The 12,211-nt window shown below is 36.3% G+C and overlaps 1 protein-coding gene across 5 annotated transcripts in view; it reads right to left on the reverse strand.

Annotated features, from left to right (window-relative positions):
• The window catches only part of LOC128642847 (ficolin-1-like), a 54,167-nt gene that overhangs the window by 6,933 nt on the left and 35,023 nt on the right, over positions 1-12,211 (reverse strand). For all 5 annotated transcript variants that reach the window (XM_053695694.1, XM_053695691.1, XM_053695692.1 and 2 more), the window contains one exon: positions 2,408-2,542. In XM_053695694.1, the coding sequence (XP_053551669.1) occupies positions 2,408-2,542 (135 nt within the window). The remainder of the gene's footprint in view (positions 1-2,407; positions 2,543-12,211) is intronic.

The raw sequence follows: 12,211 nt of genomic DNA on the forward strand, positions 1-12,211 counted from the left end.
TTGCACAAGCGCCCCCTGCAGATTCGTGGACAATCGGCCACTAGCAAGGGGTGTCAATCTGCCTGATCGTATAGGATCGAGCGGATTGATGTTCGCAGCCTCAGAGCAGGGGACAAGTTATGGAGCAGCGGTCTTTAGACCACTGCTTCATAACTGCTGTTTCTCGGCGAGCCTGAAGGCTCGCACAGAAACAGGGGCATCAAGCTTTCGGCCCCTCTGGGTAAAAGTTTTAATGGTCACTTGAAAAGCGCAATTTAAAAACAGACGTACAAAATTTAAGAACAAAATGTGCAATGAAAGATATCACTGTGTAGTCCTTTTTCTTCATGTATTCATATATTTACATGTATTATCTAAATGGGTCTATACACATATTCGCCCCATCATATAACTAGCTCAATATCATGCAGAAATAGGAAATTTTCAAATACATCATCACTGGTTTGTTTATGTAAACCAATTTTGTATTCTTTGTATGTATGTTGCCTTAATTTGTTCTCAATAATTAGTTCGGTTTCATTGAATTAACTGTGCTTATATATTATGTAATCAATTGTGCTTGTTTTTTAAGGTTTTTTAAATATTTTTAAATATTGTTCATATATATATATATATATATTACAGCTAGCCTTCAGTTTACGCCGGGGTTAGGTTACAGAAGGAATGGTTGTAAATCGAAACCGTTGTAAATTGAAACCCAGTTTATAATGTAAGTCAATGGGAAGTGAGGGAGTTAGGTTCCAGGCCCCTCTCAAAATTGACACAAGTAACACCTAATACATTATTTTTAAAGCTTTGAAATGAAGACTTTAAATGCTAAACAGCATTATAAACCTAATTAAATAATCACACAACAGACTGTATCATCAAACTAAGTTTAATGAGGAAAAACATTTTTTTACTCGCATTTTTCTGCAAACAGTTATCTGCATTGTTAGCATGTTTGATAATATTGGGTCTGCACCTATTCTATGCATTTCAATCTGGAGTGATTAATAGGCAGTTAGGCACCTTCACCTCAAGCAGCTGGACAGGAAGATAATAGGTAAGTGCCTGCTAGATTTTGTTCCTTTGAAAGCTGCATGATAGCTAATCTCTGTTCTGTGTACACAGATTAATTTCAGTCTGCTAAGATTGCAAAACTTTGCTACAACACAAAGGACAGCTCCACCTACTGGCTATTTTAATTAGTGCACTGCTTTTCAATGCTTTTCAATAGCAGTCACATGACTGAAAAAAAAGGTTGTTATTCTGAAACGGCGCAAATTGAACCGGATTAAACCGAGGGCCATCTGTGTTATATTCATTCCCCAATCTGTATTACTTATCTGATCCTTCCTCTGTGACTGTGATAATTTATCCCATATAGATACACAAATGGACTATTTGATACACAGAAACAATGTTTGTATCTTTATTTAGATGTAACAGTTTTTGAGACTGAAGTGATTGACATATCTGTATAACCAATCCAAAGTGTGATTATGTTGGAAGTGAGATTTAGACTATCACACGCCGATACGTATCCTTGAATGACAGCTTGTTAGACATAAAAGGAAGGAACATGGAGTCTATACTATACCCTCTTGAGAAAGTCTTGTTGCAACCAGAGGAAACGTGTCGAGGATTTCGTGGGTCCTATCCGACGCAAGCTCAATGTTCTAGAGTTGCTCCGCTCACCTGGAACTTATGAAGCTGTGATCACACGCTGAAACTACATGATCGAAATAGCGGATCTAAGAAAAGACTCATAGCTTGCTGCCGAGAAGGACTACATGGTGATATCTTTCATTGCACATTTTGTTCTTAAATTTTGTACATCTGTTTTTAAATTGTGCTTTTCAAGTGACCATTAAATCTTTTACCCTTAGAGTGGTTTTGCACTTGTTTTTCTCTTTTGTCTTTTGCATTACTGACTGAGACTGTATGTTGTTCTATTTGTTGCACCCCGGGCACTCAGAGTTATCAGGAGTGCTGGTCTGTCTGCATACTATATATATATATATATATATATATATATATATATATATATATATATATATATATAAAGACACACACATTAGAGCCCTTTCCAGTCAAACACATATACTGTACCATATTCCTTTTTAACCCTTTTAAAACCTTTTTAGCAATATTAAAATATTTCTAATAAAAAGTGTATAAATTAGTGTAATGCTTTATTTTAAAATGTTTTTGATGTGTTTTGTGAAACTTTTTTTTTATCCCTTACACTTTAATTCACATTTCAAGTCTTGCTAAATATTGTAGCACAATTTCGGCTTTTGCTCGAGTGCAACCTATAACTTTTACCTTGTAATATGAGAGCTATTTAGCGCTGTCGCGATCTCCATTGAAAGTATAGGTTGCTCTAGAGCGACTTCACATAGTATGGCAAACTATCTCTCACCTGCATTCCCCTCCTTGAAGGCTCCAAGTAGCAACTTGTACTTCTCATCCTCTCCCAGGATTTTAAAAGACGCGTATTTAGCATAGGCCTTTGTGTTCTCAAAGTCCTGGAGATCTACACGAAGCTCCCAATCGCCTATAAATAGATAACATGTTTTATCTTATATTGAAGACATTAAGGGCTAGATTACAAGTGGAGCGCTAAATTATCGTGCGCCGGTAGCAATTATTGCTCAGAAAATTAACCAGAGATTAGATTTTCTAAAATACCCCAAATGCCCTCAAAATAGAGTTTTTTTATTAAACAACACTAGGCAGCTTTGGGGATTTATAGTTGGCGGGATAGCGGTGTTAGAAAAAAAACATCACTGAAAAGTGTCTTTACATTGCGGTCTATAGGAACTGTGTGTTATCTGTAAATATCTATCTATATATATATATATATATATATATATATATATATATATATATATATATATATATATATATATATATATATATATATACTGTATAAAATGTTTTTTATAATATCACGTAGATGAAATTTTGTTCCTAAAAAGAAAATACCAATCACATCTTGTTCCTATAAAGAAAATGGACCAATCAATTATCAAGTCCTTCTGTGGGTAGAGAGTCTAAATTGGGTACAGAGTGATCACAATAATAGATCTAAACACGTACAGCTCTGAATAAACTTGCGACTATACACATACAATGTTTAAAAGCCGCCTATTTTTAAAAAAAGCACTACCGTAAAATGAAAAAGCCATGGCTACTGTCTTCTGCGGGATATTATTAATATACAGTAGACAAAATCTTGTTCCTATAAAGAAAAGGGACCAATCAAATTTTCGACTCCGTCCTTCTGTGGTTAATGTAAAACCCAATATTTTTCTTTTTTTATTATTAATTATTCACTATCATACCCCTCATAGCCATTCACAGCATCTAAAATCTCAAATGGCTTACATTTTTACCCATACTTTAAAAATAGAAAGAAACAGCGGCCCATATTATTCATGAATATTTAGAAACATACTTAAAAATGGGGAGAAAAAAAAAAGCTCTTGATATTTGATTTATGTTCCATTATCCTGTCATCATTTTGCCTACATAAATTAACTCACAAGGGCATTTAAACATAATACTGCTGTATATGTTTGAGCTTTACAAGAAAAACTCTAAACCATGTGAGTAACAATTTGTGAAGCTGCCTGAATTAATATTTCTCTCTTATTTTACATGAGGTGGATTTGTGGATAAAGTGTGGAGAAAGAATGGAAGACCCTAAAGAATTTGGACATTGTATCCTCCTTTTAATATATTTTTGCCACTGATTACAATTGTATATTCATACATACACTTTTTTATGTCACACATTATATTGGTATATTTTTTTTTTATTTGGGATTTATACATTACATAGAACATTGTTGACTTGGTTTATAATATAAATCTATTTTTATTCACTACCTTCTTTACATATCAATGTATTCAAAAACAGTATTTCAATGTCAATATTTGTTTCTAAACTGAATCCCATTTGCTTAATTGTTGAAATTAGATAAAAATTCTTGGGGGGCGGAGCCAACTGCCGAGGCAGAGAGACGCATCTCTTTAGAGCTCCGGGTGCTTGTCTAAATATATTCTTATTTTGAAATCAGTAAGAAACCTTATCTTCAGCTCTACTATCCATTAAACCCTGAAGAGTCTGACAAATGTTTTTTTTGGTGTGGAAAATATAATATTGGACGCCACATCCATGCAACTGTCTCTCAGGCCTGTTGTGCTATCTGTGTGCAGTGAAACGCCATTTTAAAGTTCAACCACGTTTGGACATTTTCTCCGGAGATCTTGCCATATTTTATGCAATGGAGAAGCAAGTTATATTCATGTTGCATAACATGATGCACACTATGGATACCCACCTGGGCGAACTAGTAGCAATACTGAGAGCAACTATGAAGGGAAACCGAGATGTGCCGGCAACTAGTGAAGCTCTAATGCCAGCTAGAGGATATATATCGGACACGCCATGGGCGCGCTCTGATACACCCCAATGCTCGGAGTTTGTGCACCGCAAAATCTATCCTAAGCCCTATGCGGTGGGGCTAACAGAGCTAACAACGCAATCAAGTCTCCTACAGCCTACTACCATAACGGAAGACATGAGCTCTCAACAGCCGGTAACTGGGCTCCTTCTGTCTCCAATAGCAACTACCGCCAGTAGCAACGCAGCGGACTCACCACTTAAACTCAGACCAGATTCAGCAAGAACATCGTCGCTGGAATCTGATTTCCTTATCATCAACGCTTGGGCTGAAATGGGGCCGGACATTGATGCCCTGTTTGCGGTCAGCATGGTATCACTCCCATCTAAAGCATGCGCTGCAGGAGAGAGAGAAGACCGGGCAGCGACTATATCATTTCAGTCTGCCACATTGAAGCCGAAGCGACTATTCACTACAGATACCGCTCTTCCTCAGGAACTAAAGTTTGTAAATCCCTTTGGTGAAAACCTGTTTATTCGCTCTGGTATAGGGTAGAGCTTAATTACTTAGCTAGGTATTTGGGAACTCATCATACTTGCAAGTTGTTTTTTCTTTTTTTTTTAACAATGAGACTCTCTGCACCATTTTCTCACTAACCGGAACTTTCTTTGAAGATTTTTTGATTTACAGACTGGAATCCAAGCTTGCTTTGTCTTGTCTGCGACGCTCAGGCACTAATGTTTTCTGTGTAAAATACACCAGCGCTGTTGCTTGTTGTAAATGTGTGCACTGGTTTAAATACCAGTGTTAATATATATAAAAGTCTGAGATATCTTGCTAACGATTTGACAGTTTAACCTGTTTACATGTAGTCTCATATGATTTGGACATTTAACTACTCTTTTAAACACATCTTCTGAGTAATATACATATAAGCAAGCACCTTCCTGTTATTATATAAGCTAAGAAGATATAGCAATTTACCTGTACTCTCATATAGCTAATTCTCCTAAATATTTCTTTCCTTTTACATGTTATGCGAGATGAGGGGTCCCTTAATAGAAAGTACAACGGATACACGATTGTTTTAACAGATAGCACGTCCCTATAATTTTGAAACTTCAGTCATGATCTTAGCTAGGGTGAAGTACCTCTGTACTTTTAATCTATGCCTAGAGAGGATAAAGCCTGCATTGACATTTTGCTTAACGTCTCTTTCTTGTGTGCCAGCATTTGTCTTCCTCTTATAAATTTTTAAGGTCATATAGCTGTTTGGTTTAACTAGTATGTCAATACTTTTTGCATGTTTTATAGGCTGTCTAAGTTTTTTTGTTTTCTTACACTTGGAGTCTTCAGTAACTTTTTCATTTCACAGATCAACATGGTTGGAAACATGACTGTCATAGTAACCTTTGTATTTGATATTCACAATTCTGGTCTATATTTTTACTCCGTACCTGGATTACCCTGATATTGTTGGGGAGAGCTTAATCAGTAGTAATGTTGTTTGCTAGTCTTCAGTTATTATGGACTCTAGTTATGACAGTAACATCAACATGAATAGTGTTTCATATACTGTTGTCCTCTATGCCTGTACTAAGTGTGCATACAGAAATGGGTTATTGATTGCTTGTTTGAGTTTATTGTATATCTTACATATTGTAGAGTTAATTGAGAAGCTCCTGAGATATGTATGACATGAATATTTGGTACATTTGGGAGTACCCCTTCGCCTTCTTTGTATCAGTTAGAAAAGCTTTGATATTTAATACTTATATTAATGCTTATATAGTTTTGTTATGCCCCCGAGCCTTGTATATTTTTTTATTAAGCTGTCCTTGAGGGTTAGTTAGCCATAAGATAAAACAGCTTAGGTTCAGGAGTATTATTTCAGCGTAGCTAATTGTGCAACTAAGCTAGCATGTGGAGTAACTGTCTGGCTTTCTGCGGCCGAGAAAGACTAGACAGTCTTAACTACTATATATTGCACATCTGCATTCTATGCTACTCTTTGGCCCAGTAGAGGCCACAGAACTGACTACCAAGTGCTATCCCATTTCCATGAAACTAATGGACTTATTAGAGAACTGTTAACTAGTCAGCTACGCCATTTTTCTCACCTATAACCTGAAAACCTATGACCAGAAACTAGTATATTAATGGTCTTGCCTGTAACATGCCACTATCCAGGTATCCCACATGGCTCCGCCCCCCTCCATCAGGGTTCACCCTTATTGAAAGTGAACAAATCAGCGGTATTTATCCGCAATTGCTGATATATTGTTATAAGTTTTTCTTACATCTGTATGTTATATTTAGTTTACCATACTATAGGATGTATATGTTACAAGAATGTCCAATATATTTTTATTCACAGCTATGGTTATTACTATCATTCCTCTTTCCTATATCATTAGCCTTGACAGGTTCAAGAGCATTACTTCAAGCAGATGAGGAACATAGCTAAAGAAAAAGAGGTCTCATTATTATGTATATATTCTCTCTTTTGTTTTTATTTTTTATGTAGACTTAACTATCTCTAGAAATGGCATGATATTCTTTATACATTATGTGTTACAGAGATCATCCATGGTGGCATATGTCTGCAGAATTAATATATATGTTGTCATGTAATGAATGATGTATTGCTAATAACCTCAATAAAAAACTTTGATTTAAAAAAGAAATTAGATAAAAATTCTTAAAAAGGTTACAATATAGTTATACCAAATGCCAAGCATATATATCTATAATCCTCTACCAGGAAGAGTCATATTTAAAAACTTTATCTCAACGTTACTATATGTTAAGTGAATATCAATCATCTATAAACCTCCATAAGGTTGGCCATAACTTTTAAAATGATTGTGTTTATAAACAAATAGCTGGTCAAAACTATTCATAAATATATTGGCTGATCCCATTTTCCCATAAAAAATATGGAGCAAAATATGAGTCTACTGCAATTCAGACGATAGAAAAGAGGAGAATGTCTAGTGTGTGGGGGGTAATAGGAAATGCTTATTAAAGACAAAATAAATGCATTATGTTTTTCATTTGGACTCCCTAGTTCCAAGATGACTTAATTGATTAATTGAGGCCCTGTTTTGGTAGAATGGAAGATAGTTATTTGGATTTCTACATTTACGTAATTTGTGATTAATGTTCGATATTTAATTTATAAAGAAATGGTTTATGTTTTTTTTATTATATATGGCAGGACCTTGTTTTATATAATAAGAAATGTGGATGTTGTAATTTTGTAAATGACCACAACAGTGTGCTGTTATATTCAGATGAGGACACAGTCAGTGACTGGATATGCATGTTTGCCTGTTTCTCATTTGTTCATCTGCTGTATTCTATCTGGATGACAGAAAAAATTGGACCACACAAAGTGGTAGTGTGTCCAAAATAGAATGAGGTGCGCCTATTCTATGCTGTTCCTAGTGAGATGGATAATTAGATCTTAGTTTGGTGTAATATGAAATTATTATAAAAATTGTAATATATTATAAAAATATATGATAATATAATAATCAAATTGATAAGAATTGATAATAATATCACTATCCTTGCAAATGGTATAACATATTCCCTTACAGGTATGTACCAAATCAACAGCAAGTATATAGTGTAAACTTATGAATATTATTAATTACAAATCAAGCAAAGTGCACTCCAGATCTCTTCCGTAATAGCCTTGGGTGCTATATCAAACACTTAACATAACATGAAACATGAAGCACTCCAAAGGTCTTTCTTATAGGTCACCTTGTAAGTTTGAGGACGGGCAGTTTGTTGCCCGAAAACGTTCACTATTAAAAGTGACCTGTAAGAAAGACCTTTGGAGTGCTTCATGTTTCATGTAATATTATTAATTATATATACTTAAACACAGTCCTTAGTGCAAGTAGTATGGAATTGAATGTCCATAGGTGCCGATGATGTCACAATCCAAGATATATGATGATGATCCGAAGGGACCCAAAAGGATAGCAGCTCTCTCCACAAAAAATGATAATATCCCTCGTCCTAGAATAAAGACAAAGAAGAGGCGCTCTGGTGCAGATAATCCTAAAAAGTATGAGCACAACCACTGTATGACAAACTCAGTACTCACAAGTGTGTTTGCACATGCAGTGCAATAATTGACAAGCCAAAGTCCGGTCAGCTGCTAGCAGCAATCACGCTCCAATAAACATAGGTATAAACCTGTAATGTAAAGGAAGAAATGCGCCCTTGGTGCAGATTACCCCGACCAATACCGGACGAACAACAGATAACGATGAGCTTATACTCACAAGCGGAGTTGCACAATCAGTGCAATATCGGGGAAAACCAATCTTTAAGAGCCGTTTGGCTGACTCCCTTTGGGTATAACAGCTGTTTCCTGGATTGTTGAATAATTATTCAGGGCTGACTGCTATTCTTATGGACACACTGCTCCAGGGAGAGTCAAACACTCTTGCTATTCCAATTGGAGTCGGCGAACACGAAATTTGATGATTGTTTTACTCCAGAGCTTTTAGGTAGAGAATAATATCTCCAAGCAAGGTAGAACAGGTATAAAACTTTTATTTAAAAACTTTAAAAAGTTGCTTTGCAACGCGTTTCTCGGCTACAATGCCATTTCATCAGGCTACATAAATTTGTGAACTACCTTGCTGCCTTATAAGAGCTATACAAACCAATCGAAGATAGACAAGCTTACACACCCACATTACACATGTGTGCTAATTAAGTCCAAAGGTTTAACTGTGAAGTGGGTGGTCTGCCCGATATTGCACTGATTGTGCAACTCCGTTTGTGAGTATAAGCTCATCATTATCTGTTGTTCGTCCGGTATTGGTCGGGGTAATCTGCACCAAGGGCGCATTTCTTCCTTTACATTACAGGTTTATACCGATGCTTATTGGAGCGTGATTGCTGCTAGCAGCTGACCGGACCTGAGCGAGACAGCCGAGCTGCTCTGAAGCTTCGCCTTGTCAATTATTGCACTGCATGTGCAAACACACTTGTCAATACTGAGTTTGTCATACAGTGGTTGTGCTCATACTTTTTAGGATTATCTGCACCAGAGCGCCTCTTCTTTGTCTTTATTCTAGGACGAGGGGTATTCTATCTGGAGTTGCACAGAAGTACATCTTTTACTATGTAATTAACCTTTTGCAGTTTTTTTTGTTGTTGATATATTTGTTTTTATTAAACAAGAGGGTAAAATTGTTACAACAACATCATCAGATGACAGTATCATAGCGGCAAGATGTACAGCTTGTGGGTTTTCGCACAACAGGTTTTAGCAGTAGTATTGTCTAATTATCAATAAAACCATGGGTTCTAGATATTGTGTTATCTTGTAGTAGTGTTGTTAGAGTTTTTTCCCAAATAAAAATGACATCTAGTATGAAGTCCTGCTTGCCCAGGAAACTATAGTGAAGTTTTTCCATGTTTAGAACCAAAATACCTTCAGATAACCATTGGGAATAAATTGGCATGTCTTGCTTTTTTTCAAAATCTAGGAATAAGTCTTTTGGCACAGGTTATCATACTTAAGAATAGTTTTTTTCTGATATGTGCAATTGATTTTGGGGATTCAGTTTAGTAAAATAATAGAGGGATCTAACATTATCCTGGTTCCCAATTTATTATTTATGCACATGGAGACCTGATCCCATAGTGCGTCATGGTCCCTGTCTCGCCACTGTGTCTCCAGCAGAGGGGGGAAGCCCAAGGGTATATCTTGTGGAGTCTATGAAGGGTGAGGTACCATCTAGAGAGGATCTTGTAGTTTAGCTCAACTAGGATTGGGGAGATTAAAGATTTTTTAGTTGGGGTGAAGGTTAGAGACCATTGTGCGTTTGTGTTCTCGTGTTGGAGCTCCCATTCCCATTGTTGTATGTAAGAGAGTTTGTCTTTAGGGAAATTTTAATTTAGTGTTTTGTAAAGGAGTGAGATATGAGATTTGGATATGCTTGGGGTAATGCAGAGTTTCTCAAAGGGTGTGAGGGAGCTCAAGAGGTCAGGTTTGTGCTTGCTAGTTAAGAAAATGTGTCTAACTTGGAAATATAAGTACCAGTGATCAAAGGGGACCCAATTTCATTTTGCAAATCTGCCTGGTTTTTAATTTGCCTGGTTTTTAATTTGTTTTTAATTTGGTTTTTAATTTGTGTATTAGTAAATAAATTGGGATGTTTGAGTATATGTCTGGGGAATTAGACAGATCAAGAGTCTCAGGATAAAAGAAGAGCGTTTTGTTAAACAGTTGGGAGAGTGGTCTGATAGGGGTAGAAAGCTCTTTATATTCTTTGAGTGCTACATCCCACACATCTCTGATAAGTTTATTATTAGCTGCTTGATGTGGTCTATGTTTTCTTGGTAGCCAGGGGAGGTTAGATAAGTTCAGTATTTCAGAGATCTGGGACTGTAGCTGAACCCAAGACTTAGAAGGACATCTATGGTTCCATGATACTATATGAGCTAAATGGGTTGCATAGTAGTAGTAATATGGGGATGCCAATTCCACCACCTTCTTTGGTAAGGTATATGGTTTATTTTAGCTATCCTGGGTCTATTGTGAGACCATATGAATGATTCCAGTAGATTTTGATGCCTTGTGAAGAAGTGATTAGGGAGATATATGGGTAGAGTTTGAAAGAGAGATATTTAGGTATTATCATAATTTTTACTGCCTTGATGCAGCCTAGCCAGGAGAGGTGTCCCTGTTTGTGCCAGGATTCCAAGGGTTGTCGTGTTTATAGGTATAAGGGTGCAAAATTTGTATTATATTATTATTGTATTATCTAGTGGGTTTTCCAGTATGTGAGTTCACATATATTTGATTGAATTTACTATATCGAATTCTGTTTGCGTGGATAGATAGTGCATATTAGTTTTATCCAGATTGATGGGCATTAACATGGACTTGTCTAGATTAATTTAGAAAAAGGTTTGTAATTCTGAAAAAGATTTAGTAGTGTTAGTATTGAGGTTTTAGGGGACTGTATGGTGAAAATGATATCATCTGCAAAGAGCAGACATTTTTGAGTATTAGATACATAAGAGAAACCTAGAATGTCAGGGTGGTTCCTGACAAGGGTCGCAAGTACTTCCACTGTTAACTTGAATAATAGGGGTTTGATAGGATATACCCCTAGCGTGTACCAGTTCTGATAGAGAAGGTGCTAGACTGGGTGCTATTAGCTACAACTTTGGCCGATGGCTTTGTATATAGAGCTTGTACTCTATTAAGGAAGTTTGTCAGGGAGGTCAAATTTTGACAAGGTCGCCCACATGAAATCTCAGTCCACCCTGTCGAAAGCCTTTTTGGCGTCTGTTGAAATGAAGAGCATAAGGATTTTATGGTCTATTACTGTTTGTAGCATCTGTAATATTCTGGTGGTATTGTTTTTGGCTTCTCATACTTTTACACATCCAGACCTGGTCTGTGTGGATTAGTTGGGGAAGAATATTGATTAGTCGGGTAGCTAGAAGTTTAGCCTAGATATTTTTATCTATATTTAGTAAAGATATAAGTCGATACTTTTTTACTTTGTCTTCTGATTTGTCAGGTTTTGGAAGTACTATTATTGAGGCTTCCAGAAGTGGCTGGAAAAGGTGAGACTGTTATCTATGAAGTTTTAAAGTGTCAGAAGCTGTTAACTCAAATGTGTTTTGAATAACTGGTAGAATTTTGATGTGAGACTGTCGGGTTCTGGAGCTTTGCCCGAGGGCAGTGATTTAATTGTGTCTAGAATTTCATGTATGGTAAATGGTGAATCGATAGTCTTTTTATCTTTATCGAGCAACGTTGG

Source organism: Bombina bombina, chromosome 12, assembly GCF_027579735.1.
Source record: "Bombina bombina isolate aBomBom1 chromosome 12, aBomBom1.pri, whole genome shotgun sequence".
In the NCBI taxonomy this organism is placed as follows: Eukaryota; Metazoa; Chordata; class Amphibia; order Anura; family Bombinatoridae; genus Bombina; species Bombina bombina.